Source organism: Platichthys flesus, chromosome 21 (assembly GCF_949316205.1).
Source record: "Platichthys flesus chromosome 21, fPlaFle2.1, whole genome shotgun sequence".
NCBI classification, from domain to species: domain Eukaryota; kingdom Metazoa; phylum Chordata; class Actinopteri; order Pleuronectiformes; family Pleuronectidae; genus Platichthys; species Platichthys flesus.
Window position 1 is genome coordinate 614,738 of NC_084965.1, and position 25,117 is coordinate 639,854.

The window sequence follows — 25,117 nt, forward strand, 5'->3', positions numbered from 1 at the left end:
TCACAGCATGAAGTGCTCAACCACTTGTTTATTAAAGAATCGTGAGCTGAGGAATCTAAAATAAGTTTCTCAGAAAGCTAAAAATATGTAAAAACTTTTCACACAAAAAACAGATCATTGAGTTTCTAATGAAGCTGAAGAAATGAAAAACATCTGCAGCGTTTGATTCACACGTTTCCACGATATATAATCTTTATTGCTGTTTCTCAGTGGGTTGATACAGGACAGGTTTTTACATCTGTCGAAACACTGTCTGACTCGCAGGGAAAGAATCACATGACCACGAGTGTGTGTTCATGACAGAGGTCCAGCGTGTGTGTGTGTGTGTGTGTTTACATCTCTGACGCTTCCCTTTGACTGACGAGGCTCAGAACAAGTCAAACCAGAACAGAAGGAAACGTGATGTTCTGATCAACTCAAATGAAACGTGTTTTCTGTTCGATGCCGAGTTCACAGTCAAGTGCTAAATGTAGTGATTGACAGATCTGATCATTCAAATGAAAAAAGACAAATCATCAGGACCTGGAAAACTGCAACTCAGGAAATCAGATGAAATATTTGTGATAATGAATTTGTGAAAGACCCTGAGAGCGAGATTATATATATTTCTAGATTTATATATATATATATATGTGTGTGTAAAAAGAGATGGAGAAAAAAAAATCATCCATAATTGAACAAATTAGATTAACATGCAAAAAAGAAAAGTAGCCTAAACTCACCCTTTAACTGAACAAGATGGATTTTCACAGTTTTATATGCATTTATATGTCAGAGAGAAAAAATACAAATAAGCACAACAAAAATCATCCAAACTAAAAATAAACAGAACCGACAGAGTCTCGACTCAGAGATCTACGTAAAGCTTTTGGATTCAGGATTTCTTATTGCTACGTCCGAGTCGCACTCCGACTCTACGGCAAGTCGCAGGAGCCACAACTCAAACCATCACTTCTGCAGCATAAATGTGATACTTTCAATACATGGCTTCTTCTCACTGTGGAAACTAACACACACACACACACACACACACACACACCTGGGCTCCAAATAAATACATTTAAAAACAGTCCATGTGCATTCGAATGGAACTCCAGTATTCATATGGCCTTGCACGCATACACACACAGACACACACACAGACATTCACACATATTCCCGAGGAGGTGGACAAACATACAATAATTCAGAGGGAAAGTTTCTTCAGCCAAATTTCACGGCTAAATGTCTAAATGTCTCATTCAGGAAAAGATTCTTCATCAGGGGCAACTGAACTCTGAGAGAATTCTATCTGCTGGGAAATTAAACCATTCATTTGCTCCAATAACCAACATGGAGCCAGAAGGGAGGAAGCTAACTTAGCTTAGCATAGCACAGCCCACTGATTCCCATTTTAAGTTCTCAGGTTTCAGACGATAGTATAAAAATATTCCTTAAGTTTCTTTCTCCTGTGAAACTCTCGGATCCAGTCGACTCCAAACATGAAACACAGATTCTTATCATTTCCAGTTCCACGGTCACTTTTCTAACGTGAGTTTCACCGACCGAGGGTTCGACGGTTCGAATTCTTCCGATTTGACTTTAGGGAACTCGAGGGAAACTTTGGAAGAGACGAAGAAAAACACGACGAAGGATCAACGACAAAACTGATGTTTGATCCGGAGTCGATTTATCATTCAAAGGTAAAACATCAGGATTTTTGTGAAGGTCAACCAGCGAACGTGGGGGGGGGGGCAGACTGAAGGAAACTCTCTCTCTTGATTGTGTCACAACGTTCCACTGCAGTAGAAGTACTAGAAGTAGAAGTAGAAGTAGTAGTTTGGAAGTTGTTAGTCCGGTTCACAGCCGCGTCCAGGCTCCTGCTTGTTCACGTCTTTCTTTTGGACCGACTGTCCGTCGCTGCCTGACGGATTCTTTAGGAGCCGCTGAGGTTCGTATGTTTTGCTTATGAGGTCGATTCTTGATATAAAAATAAACAGCCGAAAACGTGCGAATAGAGAAATTAGCGATGATCATCTTCACGCGACGTCAGGATCAGTGACCACTCGGCCGGTTGAACACGTGTCGGAGGATCACAACTTTGACTTGTTTGAGGAAACACGCCCAGGAACATTTAACCCTCACGTCCTCCCGTCAGCTACCTGCTCCTGGAAACCACTCGAGAAGCAACTAAAGGTTTAATTCATTATTTTAAATCCTTTTCAATTGGAAACATACGACTGATTGTCTCTGATGCTAAATGAATGAACGGTTTAGTTTACGTTTTCTTTGTATCAGCTGTTCTCGTCTCTGAAGAATCTGGAATACAAGGAAACATGCTAACGTTGTCCTGGACCGACTAAAGAAACTGGTAATACTGGAAGGTTAGCTAGGTCTGCTATTAGCTTCTGTTAATGCAGCACTAGCCTGATTAGCAAGTCCTCGCTGGTCAGGTAGCTGAAGCGAATGTGCTTTGAGTAGATTTCAAAGGACCCAAAACAAGCTAACAGGCTAACGATTAGTGCTAGTGACAAATTAGCATACAAAACGAGTTAACTGTTGTCTTTTCTAGCCGTTGAACAAAGCTCAGGTTAACAATTAGAGCTAATGAGTGCTAGCTAACGTTCTTTAGAAATGTACCCACTGAAGGCCTCAGCAGGTTGGTTAGCATGGTCCTACAAATTAGCCCGGGTTAGCATTAGTTTGGCCTGGAAGCTGCTGTTAGCCCTTTTATCAGGAGTTGTGAAAATCTAGCAAATGTTAAGGTTAAATGCATAAACCGTGCTAGCGATGACTCAGCCCTTTAGAGTTTGGATTTGACGCTGCAGTTGATACTAATTCAGTCACAACTCAGACGTTAACCAAAACCAGCCATGGCTCGTTGTGGCCCACAGTGGAAAGCAGGCTAGCACAGAATTAGCCGTGCTAGCCTGTTGAGGAAGACACAGGATGTGAGGCTGCGATTCTCGTCCGATCGGTTCGTGGTCGCAGTTAAAAGCAGAGATTGAGGTAAACTGAGCCACATGAGGCCCTGTAATACACCCTACGTGAACACTAGGGGGTGCCGATGAGACACAGGTGGGAGTCGCACACATACATAACAAAACTTTTGATTTGTTCAGTTATAAAAAATATCCACACAACACAAGAGTTCCCGTCCCTACGCTGAAGATCGATGCTAATCACACACACATCACGTGCACACGTTCCACATGGAATCAACTGAGAATGATTAGGAAAGAGAAAATATTAACACAACCCAGAGGGAGACGCAGAGGGATCAATAGTGTGAAGGATTAAACAAAAAACACAAAGAGCAAAATGATCAACACAAATTTCTTTCACACAGAATCTGACTTTGTCAAGTTCATAAATGTTTTGTGTTATCTGCCGTGAGGCGGGAACCGGTTGCGGCAGAGCGACGGCGTTCTGCGATTTCCAGTTTCAAAAGACGTGGTTCGCCACACGGAGGAGGGGCGTCCCCTCCATGTTGGATTTGATCCACAAACATGAGAACAGAAGTTTGAATTCTGAAAAGCTGCTGACGGACCAAAGAGAAGAGTTCTGTCCAATCCACACAGGTTCATCTGTGAAGTGAGACCAGTCTGTGATGTGAGCGACAGACGAGACACTGACCGTCCGTCTGTCGCTCTGCGTCTCCTACGTTGATCATTAATTCTCAAACAGAATCTAGAACCAAAATAAATCGTAACTTTATTCTTTTTATTGCTGAAATATAGATTCCCCGCACAAAAAATAGTAATGCAAATCATTGTCATCATAAAAAGCTATAAAAATTAGATCCATCCTCCGTAATAATGCAGATAAAGATATAGCAAAGAACATCATAGAAGTAGGACTAGTAGTAAGGCACTTCAAGAAAACGAGGTTTTCGTCTTTCTGTCAAAAATAGTTTTTCTGGGCTGGCTTTTGCATCATCATCATCATCATCTTCATCATCATGGTATGGCACTGTGGTGACGCTCAGGCAGCTCGGGAGGCTTCTTCTCAGTCCACCCCGACCAGAGGAGGCTCTCCGTTGGGAAGGCTTTGCTCCAGCGAAGGCTTCGTGTGGATCTCCAGCAGCCCCTGGATGGCGCCCTCTGCAGGCGTGGCTGTTAGGGCTCCCCCTGGTGGAGAGCTGGAGGAGGAGGGAGCGGGGTCTTTGGAGGAGGTGGCGTCCCGGGTTGATTTCTGCTCGCTGTCCGAGGACTGGTCGCTCGAACTGGTCTTTGTGTCAGTAGCTTGTTGACTGGGAGATGTGCTGGTGTCGGGTTGTTGCGTCGCAGAGTCGACACAAAGTTCTGGTTTGTTCTCCGCGTCCGGGTCCTCAGATGGAACCGCGGCGGTCGGCTCTGACTCCGCCCCCGGGCTTTCCTCAGATTCTGCTCCGTCACCGGCCTCCTCCTCGTCTTTCACGTCCTCCTCCTCCGGCTCCTTCGCGGCGCTGCTCCCACACTCGCTCTCGTTCTCCGAGGGGGGGCAGGTGGAGGTGGGGGTCGGGCTGCACGAGTCTCCGTCCTCGCTGGCGTCGTCGTTGGCAGCCGAGGACCCGTCGGCTCCGCGGGGCTTCAGGTGGATCCTCTGGTGCCGGACCAGACTGTGCTTCAGGGTGAACGTCCTCTCGCAGGTTTGACACTGGTACGGCCGCTCGCCTGCAGAGGAGAAGTCACTGAGATCAGAAACACGTTTTCCTTTAACCTGACAGCTTGAACCTGATAGTCTGAGAGAAGTGTGAGTTACCTGTGTGGGACCTCATGTGTCTCGTCAGGTCTTGTAGGGACCAGAACCTTTTTCCGCAGACGTTACAGATCTTCTTCCTCTTGTCCACTCGTCCTCCCCTCGTCTCTCCTCCCTCCAGACTCTTTGGTTCTGACGTTTCTTCATCACTCCTCTCCTCCTTGTCCTTCTCCTCCTCCTCCTCCTCCTCGTCCTCCGACTCCCCGCTCTCCCCCGCCTCGCTCTCAACTCCTCCTCCATCCTCCAATTCCATCTCCCTCATCTCCTCCTCTTCATCTTTCTCCTCTCTCTCCTCTTCAGCCGGCTTGGAGGCGTTGCTCTCTGTCGCCTCATCGGTCACGGCCGTCTCTTCCACCGGGGCCGGCGTTGGCGTCTCCTCGGAGAGGTGCGCCCTCTCGTGGCGGGCGAGGGTGGTGGCATAACGGAAACTCTTCTTGCAAACTCGACATACGTGTTTGTACTCCGGCTGCTGCTTCACCACAGGAGCAGAGGAGGAGGAGGAGGCGGCAGCTCTCCTCTCTTTCTCCTCCGGCTCTGGAGCCTGGGCGGCTCCCTGCGGAGCGGAGCTGGACGAGGGCGCCGAGGAGGAGGAAGAGGAGGTGGGCTGGGAGCTCTGCTCTTCCTGGGCGGAGCCTGAAGAGGTGGAGAGCTTAAAGTCGATGAGCTTTTTCCCGAAGTTCAGGTCCAGACTCTTGTTGCTGTGGCAGTCGTCGTCGTCTGTGCTCTCCGCCTGTAACAGACATCAGAGTTCAACTACAGACACGTCATATAGAATTAAATTATTAGAACACTAACAAACTTTCATTTATTTTCAACTTCAAATCTAGTTTCTCAGATAAGCGTTGGTTACCTTGGTGCTGCTCCGTGGAGGCTGTTTCCTCTGAGCTGCTCTGGTCTCTGGCGCCCCCTGCTGCTCCGGCTGCTCCGACCTGTCTGAATCCTCCTGCTCTTCTTCGTTCTCAGTTGAACTGAAATCTGCAGCACAACAAACCGTCAGCATCACAACACCAACTATACAATTCACTGAAACTAAATAAGAAGTGAATGATGAGTCCACTAATTATTTAAAATAAACCTCTCATGCCGACAGCACATTTCATTTTCTTCAGCTGAAAACTAAATGTGCTGAAATTCACCAAAACGTTTGGACTCCAGTTCCTGATTCTCAGACCTCTGAATGACCACAGGTCTGAAACCATCATGAAATGACTGAAATGGTAAAATGAACATTTCACTGACTAACCTTGACTTGATGTGGGGGAGGGGCTTGTTTGTGAGAAGTCGTGCTCTTGTTCCAGGGGGTTGGGGCTCCCGGCTGTGGGGGATGGACCTCCGGGGGTGTTGACAGCACTGAGGTCGTGTGCTTCTGCTGCTGCCTGATCCGTCTCTGACTGACTCTCTGAGGGACAACACAATCAACACAATCAACACAATCCACACGACCAGTACGTTCATCATTGGCTCTCAATCGAGGACCTACAAATATGTCACAAGAAGAATGGACATGGGTTTGAGTTTTAAACTCAGCATTTCAAAGAAATCCTGCCATTTTCTGACCTCCGCTCTCGTGCGAGCCTTCGTCGCCGTCCTTCTTGCCGAGGGAGCCGCTGCGCCGCAGCGTCCGGTGTGTCACGCCGTGCTTCCTCAGCAGGTGGCGCTCACAGTTGGATTTGGTGGAAAAGAAGGCGTCACACTTGGGACACGGGAACGGTTTCTGACCTGAAGAAGGAAAGATGAGGGATCTGCATGAGGAGAAAACATCTGGACGACCAGTGTGTGCGTGTGCGTGTGAGTGCGTGTGCGTGTGAGTACTTGTGAGTGTGAGTGTGAGTATGAGTGTGTTACCGGTGTGTGTCAGCATGTGTCTCTGCAGCGAGCTGGCCCAGGGGAACACCCGGGGGCAGAAGGGGCAGGTCATCTTCTGGACAGAGTTGGAGTAGGCGTTTTTCTTCCCTTTGGACGCCTTCACCTCCTCCTTCCCTCCTCCGTCCTTCTCCTCCCCTTCTCCTGCTCCGTCAACATCTGTTCAATCAAACCTCAGTTTATCATCTGCCTGTAACTGTCATGTCACTTCCTGTCAGCGTCTGGTCCGTCGCCCCTCCTACCTCGCTTCCCGCCCAGGTCTGCGGTGCTGGTCTGGAGATAGGTGCTGAACTTGTTAGTGTCGGTGGTGGCGAGCATCTTCTCCACGCTGGCGAACTCGCCGCTGGACTCCAGGTCGATGCCACCGCCGCTCGCAGCCGTCTTCTCTCTCAAGGCCAGGGCCGCCAGTTTCTTCCGGGAGCGTTTTCTGCAGAAGAGAAAAACAAATAAAAAAACTTCATTTCCCAAACAAAGAAAACCTCATGTCAGCGTTGAGGTGATTTTAGTGCTGATGTTGGTCTGAAGTTCACGGACCTGGACGATCCCTCAGACGTGTCGTCGCTCTGTGTTTCCAGAGCAGCGGAGGGTCCTGGAGCGTCGGCAGCTGACTCGGCCGGAGAGGGAAGGACGAGGCTCTGGGGTTTACAGTCCAGTGTGGCAGCTTCTCTCTTCAGCAGGTCTGGAGCTCCAGAGACGGAGTGAATGATCTGAGCGATGGAGGCCAGGGGGGGGAGCTCCTTCAGGGTGGTGGAAGGTGACGAGGAGGTGGAGGAGGCCGGTTTAGGCAGAAGTGGTTTGAGACGCTGCGCTCGAGCAGAGTTGTTGAGATTAGGGAGGGGGGTTTGGGGAGGGGGAGGGGTTGATCCAGGGGGGAGCTGGTAACAGCCGAGCTGGGGGTGAGGGTGGAGGGCGCCGCCCACCTTCTCATCCTTGGACAGAGGCAGGGCGAGCTGCTCGATGCTGCTGCCGCTCGGCTCCGTCTTGACCTCCCTCTTCTCTGCCGGCGCTGCCTCTCGGCGCTGCCTCTTGCGGGGGATGGACAGGTCGATGGGCTGGTCCCCGGCCGAGCAGTCGAAGGTCGGGGAGACGCTCTCCAGTTTGACCCCAGGGGACTCCACCTGGCTCCCTGCGCCGCGACCTTTAGCAGAGAAGTCCAGCGGCTGGTCCAGTTCTGTAGGATAAACCATGTGAGCTACTTCCTCCAGCTTCACAGCTTGGAGCATCTGGATCGGAGGCGGACTGATCCCGTTCAGCAGAACCGGATTCACCGGAGCAGCTCGAGCTGCGGCGACAGTAGCGACAGGCACAGCGGCGGGCTGCAGCGAGGCGATATGTTCCTCAATCTCCCTCTCCTGCACCTCAGGGTGCTGCTTCAGCAGGTGATGGATGCAGTTACGTTTGGCCAGGAAGGCCGCGCCGCAGCGCCGGCACTCGAACGGCTTCTTCTGGCAGCCGTTATGAGTGCGCAGGTGGATCTGCAGCGCCCGGTAGGTCTTCAGGTCCTCGCCACAGAACCGGCACGTTGTCTCAGCTCCGGTGCAGCCTGTCTCCGTCTCTTGGGTGGAGGTGGTTATTGCTGCGATGTTTCCCGTCGTGGCAGAGGTGACGTACTTTATGTTCTTCTCAATGTCCTTCCTGGAGTTCTTGGCGTGTTTCTTCCTGAGGTGGCGCTCGCAGTTGGCTTTGACAGTGAAAGGATAATGACAGACCCGACAGACGTACGGCCGCTCACCGCTGTGTGTCCGCAGGTGTCGGATCAGCGTAGCTTTGTCTGGAGCCACGTAGTCGCAGATGTTGCACTGGTGGGGCAGGATGCCGAGGTGAAAGCGCATGTGAGCCTGCAGGACGCCCGAGAAGGAGAAGACCTGGTCACAGAAGCGACAGGGGAACGAACCTTTAGCGGACCCGGCGTTGCCGTTGCTCCCCACTGTGGTTCCTGGCTTCCTGCTGCTAAGCCCCGCCTCCTCGTGTACAGCTGTGGTTGCAGCTGGCGGCGAATCAGACAACGGAGTGTCGGCGTCGCCCATGCACTCCGCATCCATCTGCCCTCCGCTCCCGGTGGACGAGGAGGACGAGGAAGGCGTTTTGAAGAGGTTGGGGTTGGGAGGTGGAAGGCCCGGGCTGATGCAGCCCAGTGATGCCTGCTGGGAACTCTGGAGGGGGGGAGGAGTTGTCGCTGTGAGGCTGGAGCGAGGGGTGATGGGAGGTTTGGGCTTCAATGGGGGCATCGCCTTCTGAGCCTGGGCTTGACCTGAGGGCGAAGAAACAGAGTCACTGAGCGTCTTTGTGAGTGTTCAGGATCGGACTGACTGACGAACATTAACACCTGCGAGCCGACACCCACCTTGACCTCCGGGGAATCCAGGAGCTTTGGCGAGAGGCGGGAGGGTCAGTCCCATCTGATTGGGTGCTGCAGTTGCCACTTTGAGGATCTGCTGGATGTCGGCCAACTCCATGATCCCGACTCCACCCGCCTCGCTGGGCTTGGCCCCTGACGAAGCAGCGCTGGCCGCTGCAGCGCCCCCTTCAGTCTGCAGGAAGAAGCCCGTCTGGAAGGGCTGCTTGGACAGCAGGCTGAGGGCGTCTTTCTGGGACAGGCCCTGCAGGCTGGACGCCTCCAGCAGTGGAATGCTGAGCGCTGCCAGACCCCCGACACCGAGAGGCAGAGTCAGCCCCAGCCCTCCGGACAGGAAGGAGGAGGCCGGCTCCTGCGGGAGGCTGGAGCACGGCGGCTCCACGTGGATCACCTTGATGCTGTCCAGATGGGCCTGATGGATCTCATCGTCTGTGGGTCCAGACTTCACCTGAAAAATAAAACAAGGTCGAAATCTATTAGAGAACTTTTCCAGGGTTGAATTTCTCCTGATCCACGTGATGATCATGTTCTTGAGGTTGTTGGTCGGATCCTGTTTCATGAGATCAGTCTCCTCGAGGTCAGACACCGACACCTTCTGAAGCTTACCGTGGAAATGTCCTGGAGACCGAGCACTTCCAGGAAGCTGGTCTGCTTCGAGTGTGGAGTTACTTTCTCTCCCTCCTGACCCTCGGTCTCAACGCAGTTTCCTGCAGCTCCGTCCTCTTTGACCTTCTCCACCTTTTCCTCCGAGTCGGCGGGGGAGGGTCTGTCGTGGTGGGAGATGGTTTTATGGAGGTCGAGGGCAGAGCGAAGGGGGAACGCCTTGTCACAGCTGTCACAGACGAATCGGTGGAACTTGCTGATACAGCGGCGAAGGTTCGTCTCACACCAAACCTGGAGGGGGGGGGGGGGGGCAGCAGGTTAGAAACCAGATCCTGAGAAGCAGCAGACGTGTCTGAGTGGAGACGCCGTTACCTGAGCGATGTGAGCAAACTTCTTGCAGGAGAAGTCGATGAAGGCCAGGTCGTTGAACCCGGTGGGGATGGAGGGGTTGTTCTGGATGAAGGGGCGGCCGCTGGGGTCCTGGGGGAGGAGCTTGTGAACCGCCGCGTTGTGACGCAACAAACCGCGGTGAGTTCGGAAAGAAAGGCAGCAGAAGTCACACCTGGAGGAGAAGAGAGAGAGATCACTGACTCTGTCACATCTGGACGTCAGGAACCACAAAAGAAATCAACGACTAGATAAAGAATTATACAGAAATTATAGTTTACATAGACGATATGGATCAGCTGTAATACGCCTGAAGTTTATGTATTAATTATAACAATATACATATATAAAGAATTGATTTGTTTACTACAGAGAAACCTGTTGAAGCTCAATTCAAACACTTTTACAGGAGTTAAAGAACGACTCTGAGCTTTTCTTTGTGTTTCCTGCTTCATGAAGTTGATTTATTCTCATAAATGTTTTATTATCTGTTCTGAACTGAAGGTTTTAAGTTACCGATATCAAATGAGCTGCTGCTCAGGCTCCTCACGTTGATGAGTGATTAAGAAATCACTTCATAATTCATTAGAATCATTTCTCTTCTTCCATCATTGTGAATGTGTCCATCACAGCTTTGCTATTCTTTCTTTCTTTGTCTCTCTCTCTCTCTTTCCTTTTCTGTCTCTTCCGCTTCATCAGTCTAAAGAGACAAAGCTGCTTCTGTGGCCACAAGGTGGCGACATTTCTCTGTGTTTATGGATCAGGTTTGACGTTCGAATCCGGTTCAGAGAAAAAAGTGATGAAAGACAAAAAGATATCTGAACGTTCGTTGTTAAGTTTTAAACATTTGTTTAAAACTAAATCAGACACAACTCGTGTCCTCACATGTTTAGAAGTGTGTGTGTTTGTGTGTGTGCGTGCGTGCGTGTGTGTGTGAGTGTGAGTGTGTGTGAGTGATAACCTGCTCTTGTTAAGCACTGAGAGGACAGCTGCTCAATGTCTGCCACAGTCACACACTCTTATCACATCCACGTGTGTGTGTGTTTGTGTGTGTGTGTGTGTGTGTTTAAGCTGTGTGTAATCCCCTCAGACAAGTTGTCACAGGGTTCTTGGTGGGAGGTGGGAGAGGGGACATCACACACTGTGGACCATATGTGGACCAGCACTTGTTAAACTCTCCTCCTCCATCCCTCCATCCCTCCTCCTCTCATCCCTTTGTTCTAAAGCTTGTGTGTTTCTTTGTCAATGTGGATCAATCACCTTCAACGTATTCATCAATACTTCAATTCTTTTTCGACTGAAGGAAACGTTACTCTGACAAATCACCACATCGTTAAACGGTCTCAATGCAACTCTTAGTGATGAGTGATGAATCTATCCATGAATCAAGTAGGTTTGATTAATAGGTCCAAGGCTCCTCAGGTGTCTTTTCTCTGCCTGACCACAAAGAGTTTGATGATGTTATGAACAGAACATGTGAAGGACCTGAATCTGAAGCTTGTGATTCCTCTACGTTCACTGACAGATGTTCACAGAGACAGATGTTTGTTGTTGGAGAAACACTCGACTCCAGTCTGGAAACAGCTGAACAGAGAACTCCTGTCGCTGTCCCAGATGATAATTCATAAAACATCAGATCATCTTTTCACTCAACACATTCTCAATCAAATGAATTGGCACCTTCCCTTCCTCCCTTCCTCCATCCCTCCATCCCCTCCCTCCCTCTCTCTACACCTCCGATCCTCTTAGCGACTGATTAAAGGATTTACAGCTAAATATTCCTGTTGCCTCCATAACGAGCTCAGCGCCGCCTGCTGCACTCCTCCATCCCTCCATCCCTCCATCCCTCCTTTACTTTACTGATTTAACAGATTTACTTCCTTTTCTTTATTTCTTTTCTTTCCTTTCTGCTTCTATTTATCTCTTTTTTCCTTTCTTCTGTTTCTTTCCCGCTCAGAAACAAGTTGTTTCTTTCTATCTTTCTCTCTGAATGAAAAAGCAACAGGATGAACTCAGTGTGTGTTTGTGTGTGTGTGTGTGTGTGGGGGGGGGGGGGGGTTAGGAGTTTTGTTGCCATGGTGACAGATGGTATCTTTTTTAGGGGTAGGAGGGTGTCGTCATGGTGACGGGGCCCGGCTGAGCGAGTCCCCCCCCCCCCCCCTCCTCCCTGTGACTTATTAAGCCGCCTCTCTCGCTTGTCCACTGGTGACTTATTAGCCCCCCCCCCCCCGGTTCATCTCTGAATCGGTCAGTGGTTATTTTACATGTTTAATCCCTTCGACAGTTCTGATTTGTTTCTGATATTACATGTCATGGATTCTTTTATGAATTTAAAGATAAAGTTGATTGAAGCTGATGAATCTGATTCAGGTGCAGTTTCATCATTAACTTGTTGAACTTGTTTCACTCTGAGAAACATTCACTTCAACTTCTTCTTTTATTTTCCAGTTCCCAGTTAGAGACTCCAGTATGTTCCACCATATTTACTTTACCCAATCCCCATGTTTGACATTAGAGTTATTATGTTAAATATTATGTTGAGTTAAAGACGGAATAAGTTTGAATCTGATGATGAAGACAACAAAGTTCGTTTCAGGACATCTTCATCATGTGATGCTCCATGTTTCATCTGATCTGTTAGTTTTGGTTTCACATTATTTAGGGACTAAAGAATTTTGTCTGACATACGTTCGTCCTGTCACTATCACCTACGTGGGCGGAGTCTACCTATACTTGACTCTGATTGGTTAGTAGACGGCGTGCGTCTCTGGCACGCTACAAGGCGCCGGACCTCACGTGCGTCTGATCCTGAAGCAGCGGCAGTGATAATTTTACAAGAATAAGTTAATAAAAGTGTTGGTACAAATAAAAAGCTCATTGCAGGGATTTATGGAGGGGAAGCAGGGGATTGTGGGACCCTGTGTGTGTTTGTGTGTGCGTACCTCAGTGCAGTGTCTGGGTGTGTGTCCATGTGTGCGTCCAGCTCCAGTCTGGAGCTGCAGGTCTTGAAGCAGATCGGACAGGGCAGCAGCTCCTCCTCTGATCCGCGAACCGCCGCCGCCGCCTCCTCGGCCGCCGCCACGTCCTCCGCCACCTGAACAGCAGCGAGCACACGGGACCAGAGTCACACCACAGACCACCGAGTGGTTCACTGGCTCTAACTTGTGTTGGCCAGGAAATGTTTTCTTGGGCCTGATGGAAATGAGCTGAATTTAATAATTTCATGTGCGTGTCTACCTTCTTGCTGGGCGGCTCCTCCCCGTTCTCCTCCTCCGATCCCTGCCTCCTCTTGATGGACGGACGGCGTCGCTTGGCGATGGTGGGGGGGCAGATGGGGAGCATGCCGGTGGCCGGGTCCTTGTCGTGGATCTTCATGTGTCTGAGATAGAGAGCATGTAAGAAGGAGATGAAGCTAACTACGAACTTTCATTAAACAGATAAAGATTAAAAAAAACACCAAGACAACAAACGTTAAACTTAAAAAGTACAGTGTTCGTCTGTGTGTGTCTGTGATTGTGTGCTGTAAAAGTGTCATACCTGTGTTTGTTTATTTGTGTATTTATATTTGATACTAGAAATTAGAGTTTGTAGGCTCTACACATGTATTTTATTATTTGTTTGCCTGTGTGTGTGCATGTGTTTGTGCGTGTGTGTGTGCATGTGTGTGTGTAAAGGTCATCCAACTAACATGTGGTGGCAGCAAAGTGTCAGTTTACAGACGTTTAAAAAGGAGAGGAAACAAGTGGAGGAAAGAAGAGAGAAAAGGAGACAAGGAGATGAAATGAAGAGAGGAAGGAAGGAAAGAATAGAATGGGGAGAGTTGAGGGGAGGAGATAAGGAGAGAGGAGGAGAGGGGGAGACGGGAGGTGAAGAAAGTGGGTTAACCAGCAGAAACAGGAGGAGAGGTGTCAGCTCTATTAATAGAAGCCAACAGGCAGCGGGCTGGACGCCCTTAAGAGGTCCTGACACAGTCAGCAGATCTCACACCAGCTGACAGGAAGTTGTTTATTGACCAATCAGGTGGGAAACGGAACTCGGCCAATAAGAGAGCAAAGTCTCCTCTGCCTAAAGTGTACTGTGACCCCAGCTACCAACCAATCAGAGGGCAGGACACGTGCAGCGTCTGCAGTCACACAATCCTGATGAATGTGTGTGTGTGTGTGTGTGTGTGTGTGTGTGAGAGAGCATCATGTATTTACAGTGTCACAGTGAATTATGTTAAAGTTCCTCTGATGATTTAAATGTTTTTAATGTTCTGGTTATTTTAATTATCAGCTCAGTTTGCTGCTATGAAAACTAAGTAGGAAACATCCTGAGCCGAAAGTGAGAAGGGCTAACCAGGACCAACCAGGGCTAACCAGGAGTAACCAGTGCTAACCAGTGCTAACCAGGAGTAACCAGGGCTAACCAGGAGTAACCAGTGCTAACCAGGAGTAACCAGGGCTAACCAGGAGTAACCAGTGCTAACCAGGAGTAACCAGGGCTAACCAGAGAGCAAATTAAAGAAACCTTCAGCTGAACTACTGCAAAGACACTGAGGCTCTTAATTACTAAATTAGATCTAAATCAATCAAATCTCAATTTGTCTTGTTGTGTTGGAAATGTTACATTTGTTATTTTTTATTTTAAATAACAATTAAGGCCAAAATGTGTCATGCAATTAGTTTTCTATAAGATTCGTCTAAAGTTCAAAACGTAAAACATTTGTATCAGGATAAAATTAATTAACTTAATCAATCATGTTTGAGCTGTTTTAAATGACAACACAATGATTGTGTAGCTGATTTGTTGACTTTAGTTTGAGCCTCTGACTCTTCACAGGAACTTGACTCATTATCACAGAAGTTTGATTTCTCATTTTGTCTGATCTGAAACTTTCCCTGAGCCCAGTGAACCGGGCGACGCCCACACGGCCTCGGACCAGAGACCAGTGGGTTCACGTTTCATCTCAGAATCTGGTTCTCTGCTCTTCTCTGCTCTTCTTCTCTTCTTCTCTTCTCTTCTTCTCTTCTTCTCTGCTCTTCTTCTCTTTTCTCTTCTCTTCTCTTCTTCTCTTCTTCTCTTCTTCTCTTCTTCTCTTCTCTTCTTCTCTTCTTCTCTGCTCTTCTTCTCTTTTCTCTTCTCTTCTCTTCTTCTCTTCTTCTCTTCTCTTCTTCTCTTCTCTTCTTCTCTTCTTCTCTTCTTCTCTGCTCTTCTTCTCTTCTCTTCTTCTCTTCTCTTCTTCTCTTCTCTTCTCTTCCCTCGTTCTCTGAATCCAAACCAGTTTCTAAATCTGTCTCCTTTATTGGAAACAACACATTTCAGATTTTGCCAAACAAGGATGAGAATTCATGGCTGAATCTTTTCCTTCCTTCTTTCCATCCCTCGCTCCAACTCACCCTCATCTTCTTTCCATCCTTTTCCTTCTCCCAGCCCCCCTCTCTCTCTCTCTCTCTCTCTCTGCCTGTTTGAAGATGGTTGAGTAGGAAAATCTCGCGTTTCACATTTCAAAGGATGCTCTGCTGCAAAATGGATCCCTCCCTCCCTCCCTCCCTCCCTCCGCTCCTCTTTTCCTCTCTCCATCCGAACAGTCCTTCTCTTTATTTTCTTGCAGCACATGTGAAAACAGGCCTCACAGGGAGACGTGGAGCTGGACGCTCCTGCTCTACGTCCTGGCTCTCCTGCAGTTTGCATTGTAAATGAGCAGCAGCTCCGTCCGTCCTCATCCTCTTTTCTTTTTTCCTCCTGTTTTATCCCTCGTTGCAGGATTCTGAGAACATGACGTAACAGTTTCCAGGGTGTGTTGATGGAAACCCTCCTCCAGGTCGGCGGCAGCCGGCAGGAGGCCTCAGTGGGAGTTCAGTTTGTGTTTCAGAGAGAGAGAGAGAGAGAGACGCCGCCGCAGAGACTCGCCAAACCAGACCTCCGGCTTTCTGAGGCTCAGCTGCTCCAGAGCTGAGAGCGGCTCCGGAGCTGAGAGCGGCTCCAGAGCTGAGAGCAGGGGACGAGGAGACGAGGAGACGAGGGGACGAGGAGACGAGGAGACGAGGGGACGAGGAGACGAGCGGCCGAGGAGACGAGGGGACGAGGAGACGAGGGGACGAGGGGACGAGGGGACGAGGAGACGAGGGGACGAGGAGACGAGGAGACGAGGAGACGAGGAGACGAGGAGACGAGGGGACGAGGGGACGAGGAGACGAGGAGAGAATCCTCTGGTTCATCACCTCCTCACACCGATCAGAGCTCTCTCTGTCTATTAGTAAAAGAAACTGAAAACATCTAGAAGCTGTTGTTGTCTCCTCAGCAAACTGAAGATGATTCCAAACCATTCCAGAGGAACCACTGTAAACATCTGTCTCTGACCTTTGACCTGCTCAGCAGCAAACAGCTGACATCCCAGCCACATCCACACTGTTGCTGTGGTTACTCTCTATCAGAACGTTCTAGTTTCAAAACTCTGGGTTCCAGTTCTAGTCTGAGCAGAAACTGAGACGCTGACGTTCTCTTCCTGATTGGTTCTCATCCGTCACATGACTCGACGACCAGCGGTGACTCACTTCGCTAACACTTCCTGTGACGTGTGTTTCCAGCTTCTCTCTCTCTTCTTCATCAAATGAAGATTTGTCTCAACTCGCTGTCACAGAACAGACACTCTGTCCATCAGTCGCTCCTCCTGCCGACACCTCCTCCTCCTCCTCCTCCTGCCGACACCTCCTCCTCCCCCCATCAGCCTCTCTACCGTCTCTTCATCACAACATCATGAACACGCTCACCATCATGTCAACAGGACTGGTTTCATTAAAACAGGAACAACAACATCATCATTACATGATGAGGGAAGAAACCGTTCAGTTACACTGCAGCTAACTGGATAACAAGATGAATTACACACACACACACACACACACACACACACACACACACACACACACACACACACACACACACACACACACACACACACACACACACACACACACACACACACACACACACACACACACACACACACACACACACACACACACACACACACACACACACACACACACACTTTGCTGAAGAGACCGTTGAATGCGATGGTGGAGGCTGGACTTCACTGATAAATGACTGGGCGTGTGTGTGTGTGTGTGTGTGTGTGTGTGTGTGTGTTGGGGGTGGATGGTTAAAAGTTGTCTTTCCACTTCCTGAGTAATCCCACGTTCCACGTGCGTTCTGTGTACATTGTGTGTGTGTTGCTGTGCGTTCTGTGTACATTGTGTGTGTGTTGCTGTGCGTTCTGTGTACATTGTGTGTGTGTTGTTGTGCGTTCTGTGTACATTGTGTGCGTGTTGTTGTGCGTTCTGTGTACATTGTGTGTGTGTTGTTGTGCGTTCTGTGTACATTGTGTGCGTGTTGTTGTGCGTTCTGTGTACATTGTGTGTGTGTTGTTGTGCGTTCTGTGTACATTGTGTGTGTGTTGTTGTGCGTTCTGTGTACATTGTGTGTGTGTTGTTGTGCGTTCTGTGTACATTGTGTGTGTGTTGTTGTGCGTTCTGTGTACATTGTGTGCGTGTTGTTGTGCGTTCTGCGTACATTGTGTGCGTGTTGTTGTGCGTTCTGCGTACATTGTGTGCGTGTTGTTGTGCGTTCTGTGTACATTGTGTGCGTGTTGCTGTGCGTTCTGTGTACATTGTGTGTGTGTTGCTGTGCGTTCTGTGTACATTGTGTGCGTGTTGCTGTGCGTTCTGTGTACATTGTGTGTGTGTTGCTGTGCGTTCTGTGTACATTGTGTGTGTGTTGCTGTGCGTTCTGTGTACATTGTGTGCGTGTTGCTGTGCGTTCTGTGTACATTGTGTGTGTGTTGTTGTGCGTTCTGTGTACATTGTGTGCGTGTTGTTGTGCGTTCTGTGTACATTGTGTGTGTGTTGTTGTGCGTTCTGTGTACATTGTGTGTGTGTTGCTGTGCGTTCTGTGTACATTGTGTGTGTGTTGTTGTGTGTTCTGTGTACATTGTGTGTGTGTTGCTGTGCGTTCTGTGTACATTGTGTGTGTGTTGTTGTGCGTTCTGTGTACATTGTGTGCGTGTTGCTGTGCGTTCTGTGTACATTGTGTGTGTGTTGTTGTGCGTTCTGTGTACATTGTGTGTGTGTTGCTGTGCGTTCTGTGTACATTGTGTGCGTGTTGCTGTGCGTTCTGTGTACATTGTGTGTGTGTTGCTGTGCATTCTGTGTACATTGTGTGTGTGTTGTTGTGCGTTCTGTGTACATTGTGTGTGTGTTGCTGTGCGTTCTGTGTACATTGTGTGTGTGTTGTTGTGCGTTCTGTGTACATTGTGTGTGTGTTGCTGTGCGTTCTGCGTACATTGTGTGTGTGTTGCTGTGCGTTCTGTGTACATTGTGTGTGTGTTGCTGTGCGTTCTGCGTACATTGTGTGTGTGTTGCTGTGCGTTCTGTGTACATTGTGTGCGTGTTGTTGTGTACCTGTGCATGTTCCCGTTAGTGGTGAAGGTCTGTCCACAGACCACACACTTGTACGGCCGCTCTCCGCTGTGGACCAGCATGTGTCTGTCCAGAGACGAGGCCGAGCTCAGACACTTCCCACAGATGCTGCACGAGTGGTCGCTCGCTCCAGCGTCCGTGTTGTGCTGCAGAGAAACACAAACATGATTCATTCTCTCACATGGACTCACACGTTTGTGTTGTCACATACAGAACACGTCAGGGACACGTCAGGAACACGTCAGGAGGCGGGGTTCACCTGTCTGATGTGCATGGTGAGCGAGTGTTGTGATTGACAGTCCTTGTCACAGAGAGGACAGATGAAAGCTGAGCTGGTTTCTTTGGTGTCCTGAAAACAAACAAACACACATTCAGGTAAAACACAAAGAGTTCATCTCCGTCTGTGACTCTGGAAAAACATCTCAATTAATTTGCAGTATTTGCAACAAACTGCTATTTGGTGTCACGACTTTTTAAATGTGTAAGTTTTTTGTTGATGTATCGATTCACACAGACTCACAATGTTTATACACAAACATCCGTGAGACGCACTGTTGCATCAGGTGACATGTTCCCTCATCACCACACACACATCCTTCTACCTCTAGCTTAGTGAGGACTCATTGACATTATACATTCCCTAACCTTAACTCTAACCTTAACTCTAACCATAAAAACAAGTCTTTGAAAAGCGAGGACCGGTCAAAACTTCCTCACAAATATACAAGTGTCCACACACACACACACAAACACACACAAACACACACTCACTCTCTGCTGAAACACTTTTCCTTTTCCTGTTTCAGTTGCAGGAAATGATGACAAAGCAAGGAATGCCACAGTGCATGATGGGAGATGAGAGAGGAGGAAAACAAGGGGAGGAAGCCGGGAGATGAGGGGAGAGAGGAAGACGAAGGGAAAGTGAAAGAAGAGGAGAACCAGGGATGAAGAGGAGAGGAGGAGTCGACAGGGTTTGACTGACAGCTGGTGTCTGGGGACACTTACAGATAAAGATGTGTAAACACAGTATTAGAGGTTTCCTGTGTGGGTGTGTGTTTGTTTTGTGTACCTGGGAGCGTCTTGCGTTGCGGCCGGGTGGCGCCCTCATGGCTGATGTGAGCGACTTGCTGGGGGAGGGGCTTAAAGCGGAGAGGAAGACGTTAATAAAACTTTGTCTGAAGAGTAAAGTTAAGAGAAGTTATCTGTGCACATCAGATCCTTCATCTCACCTATTCTGAGCGTAGCTTTGTTTTTAATGTTCATGGTTATTGCATGATTATAATAATATGTATATAATATCAATAATAACAATAATTATGCAAATTGCGTACATTTGACATGGACATTGTGGAAATTGAGCGAGGTTGTATTAAATACAAAGAAATATAATAGAAACTGATAGAAGGTTATTAGATGGTGGGGGGGGTCACCTTGGCGAGGGGCCGGCCGATGAGTTGGCGGAGGTGACTCCACTCTCTCCATCTCCTTCTCCTTCTCCTCCTCCGTTGATGCTCTCTGCCGCCATCATCACTGTTGACATCATGGCGTTGATGGAGGACAGGTCGCCTCCTTCCGTTGCCATGGCTTCTCCTGCTCCTCCTGCTCCTCGGTCTCCGTTCTGTAGCTTCTCTCCTCCGCTCTCTGTCGCCTCCTTCATTCCGTTGATCGCTCCTGAAGGAGATTTAATATATTGAGACTTTTGATAATGTCTTTTAACTTGTATATTTATTTTTGGTTCTTGGGTTAAAATGTGTTTTGTACGAACCTTTGAGGTTATTGTGCGTTTTCTCCTCTGTTTGCTCCGCCTCCTCTTCAATTATCTCCGTTTTGACTCCTCCCCCTTCTTGCAGCTCCTCTCTGGAGGTTTCCATCACTGCTGAAATATGGGAAATGCTCACAGATTTAACATGTGAGCAGCAGAGAGGCGTTCATCAAACTAACATGTATCAGCCTGAAGTGAGGTGTCAGTCCACGGAGATGTTATCGTTCAGGTAGATTTGAATTCTATATTTGAAAGTACAGCGATTGACTTTATCAATAAAAAGGAGTTCTGTTAATGACTGATGAGGATTCTTCTTAAGTGAAGTTAAAAAGTGAGCGGTTGTTGCTGTTAACAAATAAATCCTCTTATCGTAAAACTTCACTGCCTCTTCAATGTTCACACGACTTCATCACTGAGAGCTGCTCCTCATCATCGATTCATTCTGGCAGATGAAGATCAGGAGCGAGGCAGCAGAGGACGGCAGCCGTGACCTTTGAGCTGTAAGAGCAGATTGGCTCCGAGCCGACTGGACCAGAGGGGACGGAGCCGTTTACAAGCCTCACACTAACTCCAGCAGGCCGGGAGAGAGAGACATGGAGGAGAAGGATGGAGGAGAAAGATGGGGGAGACGATGGAGGAGAAGATGGAGGACAGAGAAGAAAAGAGGGATTTTCTCAAAGCACAAGAAGAGAAGCTAATTGCTGTTTCCTGTTTGGCAGCCCCCACAGGAAGACGCTCTCCAGAACCGACCACTTCCTCCTCCAGCTCAGAGCGAAGCTGTGTGTGTCTGTGTGTGTGTCTCTGTGTGGGGGGGTGGCCCGGTGTGTGGGGGTGGGGGGTGTTAGAAATTCCTCGTTCAAAGGAAAACCAGAAGAGAAGGAGGAGAGAGAAGCAGTGAACGGAGAGAAGAAACTTAAAATGATAAAAAGTTCAGTGAAGTTTGGTGAAACAAACCAACCGGAGGAATAGAGAAACTCAAACTGCCTGAAACTGAGTCGAGAAGTGAGAATATAAAAAACTGAAATATCACAAACAAACAAATTAACTGTAATAAACTGAATTATTCAACTGTGGCCGAATCATAGAGCTTTATTTACTTTTTTAATCTAAACTTATCATCTCACCTTGTGAACCCTGTGAATTATGAGCTACATTTGGCTGAATTACACTAAATTTATTCTGTTTAATAATGATTCAAACTTTATAAATATGTTCCTAATTTTGTTTTATTCATTTTCAATTCTTGATTATTTCTAAATTTATCTTGATATTTAAATTTATAATTGTTTAAAATTGTATTTAAAGAATTTTGTGTTATTTTACTTTTTTAACTTTTAAGATTTTCAGTTTAAATATTTAATGTAATCTAAATTAATTTGTTTACATATTTCAAATCAGATTTTGAACTTTTAATTATCTTTAAATATGATTGAACTTTATATTTTAAAATGTCGTATAAGTAAAATAGGAAAGAGAACAGTAAGAAGACGAGTGGAGCTCTGCGAGTGACTGGTGACAACTGGCCGTGTGTGTGTCTGTGTGTGTGTGTGTGTGTGTGTGTGTTGTGTTTCCACTGACCTATCACTGCTCTTATATGACAAACTGTAACATGGTCGTGGCAGGTGCATCGAAGCACATGCACGCACTCGTGCACACAAACACACAACTTATCCCTGGATTGTTTTTATACTAGCATCGTTGGCCGTCAGTTCTCACACACACACACACACACACACACGTGCGCGTGCACAGACACACACACACAGTGTTGTGATTGGCTGACAGAGCGCTCAGGCAGCACTTTTTACAGCCTGCAGAAACGAGCGGCAACAGATGGCTGCAAGAGGAGAGAGGAGGAGGAGGAGGAGGAGGAGAGAGGAGGGATGGAGAGAAGGAGAGATTAGGTTTGTTAGAGGAAGAAGGATGGAGGATAAGAGGATCCTCTGCCTCCTCTCGTGTCACATGACTTCACCTCGAGGATCCATACAGTCTTTATCTTGTAGATTGTCTCTAATGACACCTGAATGCTCAGCTGACGCAGCAGCAGCTGTTTGCATCGTGATTAATTGAATATAAATAAAGTTTGATTGAAGAACTAATGGTTTCAGCTCCCTGTCATTAAAACACTTGGACACGTCCTGTTGTCCCCGTCCCTGCACTCAGAGCCAAGTCCACCTGCTGGTGGCGCTAGACACACGCCCGCTGCACTGACCTCTATGGCAGTGGAGAAATAGAAATAGATTAGAATAGAATAGATGGAATTAGTAGAGAGAAAATAAATGTCAGCATTAGCAAAGGTGATATATAGGAAACGGGATTGTGGGACTCAGCGTACTGTGTGTGTGTGTGTGTGTGTGTGTGTGTGTGTGTGTGTGTGTGTGTGTGTGTGTGTGTGTGTGTGTGATAGCTGATGTTACTACATCTGTTCCCAGTCATCATTCTGACACAGGCTTAGACACTCCCTCTTGACACACACACGCACACACACACACACAAAGGTCACTGTGTGGGAGCAAAGGAGTTAATGCATGTGTGTGTGTCTGTGTGTTAATGTTTGTGTTCTTTATCTGTCCCTGACACCTCTCTTCTCCATCTCTTCTCTAAGTTTCATCATCACTGTCGTCCATGTGCAGTGAAGTTAAAACTGAAGAAGACTCATATCTTCCTCATCAGTCAGATCCACCATCGTTCAGGAGCTGAAACACTTCCTGTCGTCTGAAAACCATAAATCCTCCGAGTCCGCTCCCCCGACAGAACAGCTGAGTCCCAGCAGGCGGCTGATCCACTTCAATAAAAACCACCAAGAACTTCCAGTGCAACCATTGAAGCTTCAGAACTGATCTGCTGTCAGTTAGCTTGTGTTAGCTTAGCATAACCAGGGAGTCGTATGGAGTTCTTCATCTTGGTAATCTGCTCATTAAAAACTCTCTTAATGACTTAGGTTAAAAATGAAACGTGAAACTCATTAGCTAGTAGATGCTAGTCTAGTTAGCTCCTGGGTGACACTGTTGATCAGATGAAACTTGAGAGTTGAATGTTCATTTGCTTAATAAATTGAAAGTGTTGTAGTTGTGTTGTCCTGTCGAACTGGAGAGTGAGCCATGTAACACACATGTGGCGCTAGCAGCTTGATAGCAGGCTAACATGCTAACATGCTAACTGACAGTCACACCCGCTGTAGAAAGTAAATTCGTCCTGAGGAATCATCGACTGGCTCCTCCCTCTTTCTCTAGCACAGGAAGTTATAGTTATTGAAAAAGTTAAGCTGTTAATGCTCAAGTGACATTAATATAAATAAGTTCGTGCCAATGATAAACAGGGTCACATGCTGCTAGCATCTTGAGCTAGTTGGAATAGAAGTGATGGAAGCAGCTGAAGCTAATGAGCTGCTGCTCTTCATCCTGAACCCTCCTCTGTGATGAAGAGCCTTTAAACACCTGCAGTGAGGGAATCAAACTCTTCAGGTGGTTTCATGGTTTAATAGAGATTCTCACCTCAAACCACAAATCAGATCAAACTGCTGGAGCTGCCCCCCCCCGCGTCACAAACCACAGCTCGGGGGTTTGATCCTTTACAACGTGTCACGACCCTAAAGCCTCAGTGACAGTAATAAACTCAGGTCGGCTCTAAAGACGCCACCTCCCGTTTGACCACGTGACCCCCGAGCGACGCTGCAGCTGATCCTCCAGCACACACACTTTGTGATCACACACTTTGTGATCACACACAAAGTGTAACGGATCTGGTTCAAAGTGCTGAGGATCAACTCCAGGTAGATGACAGGAATGAAGTGATGCTGCAGAAACTGAAACTCTCTCTCTTTCTGAGCGTCTCCACCACAACAGGAAGCTCACACTCACCAGCGAGCGCTGTGCTGTGTGTGAGCCGGCTCCGAGCGAGAGAGACTGATGGACGTTCTCTCTCTCTCTCTCTCTCTGACCTCCCTGATGCTCCCCCCTTCCTCCCAAACCAGCGAGGTCTAACACTCAGCTGCCATTACCCATCCTCCACTGCTGCTCCTCTGAGAGGAACCAGAATCAAAGAACAACTTCAGGGGCCAACTCAGACTTTTACTCTTTCACTAAGTGTTCAAACTTATTTTTTTTACAATTTTAAAAGTTTTTTTAATAAGATTAATGGGAGTTTCCGTGGAGATAGTCAATGTTCATAAGAGCAGGTTTTCAACAGATGAGGTCGTCTCACCGGTTTGATCCGGTTCAGATGAAAATGAACTTTGCAGTTTCTATTCTTCTTTATTTTTATTTTTGTAGGTAAAAACTAATGCAACTTGTTTCCATCTCTTCACTTCCTGGAATTAAATGTGTTCATGAAAATGATGCAAATCTTATTTTGTTCCTGTCGGGACGGGCGTGTCCCCCCCCCCTTCAGTGACACTGGTTCAGATGGTTACTGGATAAACTGACTCTCCCTCCTCCTCCTCCTCCTCCTCCTCCTCCTCTTCTCTCCTCCCTCTAGTCTTTCTCTCCTCCCCCCCCTCTTTCTTTTCTTGCCTCATCTTGTCTTTCAGCCCCCCCCCCCCCCCCCCCCAGCGTGGTTACAGATTGACCGGTGTGAGTGTTTGCGGTGCGCAGCAGTGGAGTTTAGACCCGACGTGATAAAGTGTTGAGATAGCATCGCCGGCGTGTCAGCTCTACTGTACCACATACCAGAGGGGGAGGCTGAGGGGGGAGGGGAGCGTCTCAGCCAACCAGTGATCAGGCTGACTGTGGAAAATGTCTGCCAGCTCCCAGCCAATCAGGATGCAGATTCCACTTCTCTCTAACACACACTCACTCTGTGTGTGCGTCTCATCTTTATCTTTGTTTGTGAAATGAACAAGAAAACTTATTTGATATGAATCTGTTTGTGTTCTTATTTAATGTATTTGTTTCTATACACTTTACATCAGGCTGCAGCTTAATATAATAATAAAACACATATGAAGCTACATTTTGTACGAAACTAACA

At 47.8% G+C, this 25,117-nt stretch overlaps 1 protein-coding gene across 3 annotated transcripts in view; it reads right to left on the reverse strand.

The window, feature by feature from the left end:
• Nucleotides 1-161: 161 nt before the first annotated feature.
• rreb1a (ras responsive element binding protein 1a) overlaps nt 162-25,117 on the reverse strand; it is a 43,340-nt gene continuing 18,384 nt past the window's right edge. For 2 of the 3 annotated variants that reach the window (XM_062379129.1, XM_062379130.1), the window contains exons 3-20: nt 20,153-20,263; nt 19,818-20,058; nt 19,457-19,526; nt 18,647-18,736; nt 18,370-18,533; nt 13,166-13,307; nt 12,871-13,022; nt 9,914-10,103; nt 9,545-9,832; nt 8,927-9,386; nt 7,117-8,833; nt 6,825-7,009; nt 6,565-6,741; nt 6,277-6,438; nt 5,963-6,118; nt 5,570-5,694; nt 4,723-5,449; nt 162-4,634 (exon numbers count right to left, since the gene is read on the reverse strand). In XM_062379129.1, coding sequence (XP_062235113.1) covers nt 3,988-4,634; nt 4,723-5,449; nt 5,570-5,694; nt 5,963-6,118; nt 6,277-6,438; nt 6,565-6,741; nt 6,825-7,009; nt 7,117-8,833; nt 8,927-9,386; nt 9,545-9,832; nt 9,914-10,103; nt 12,871-13,022; nt 13,166-13,307; nt 18,370-18,533; nt 18,647-18,736; nt 19,457-19,526; nt 19,818-20,058; nt 20,153-20,258 — 5,799 coding nt within the window. In that variant the 5' untranslated portion in view covers nt 20,259-20,263 and the 3' untranslated portion in view covers nt 162-3,987. The remainder of the gene's footprint in view (nt 4,635-4,722; nt 5,450-5,569; nt 5,695-5,962; nt 6,119-6,276; nt 6,439-6,564; nt 6,742-6,824; nt 7,010-7,116; nt 8,834-8,926; nt 9,387-9,544; nt 9,833-9,913; nt 10,104-12,870; nt 13,023-13,165; nt 13,308-18,369; nt 18,534-18,646; nt 18,737-19,456; nt 19,527-19,817; nt 20,059-20,152; nt 20,264-25,117) is intronic. The other variant, XM_062379131.1, reaches the window with a different exon arrangement.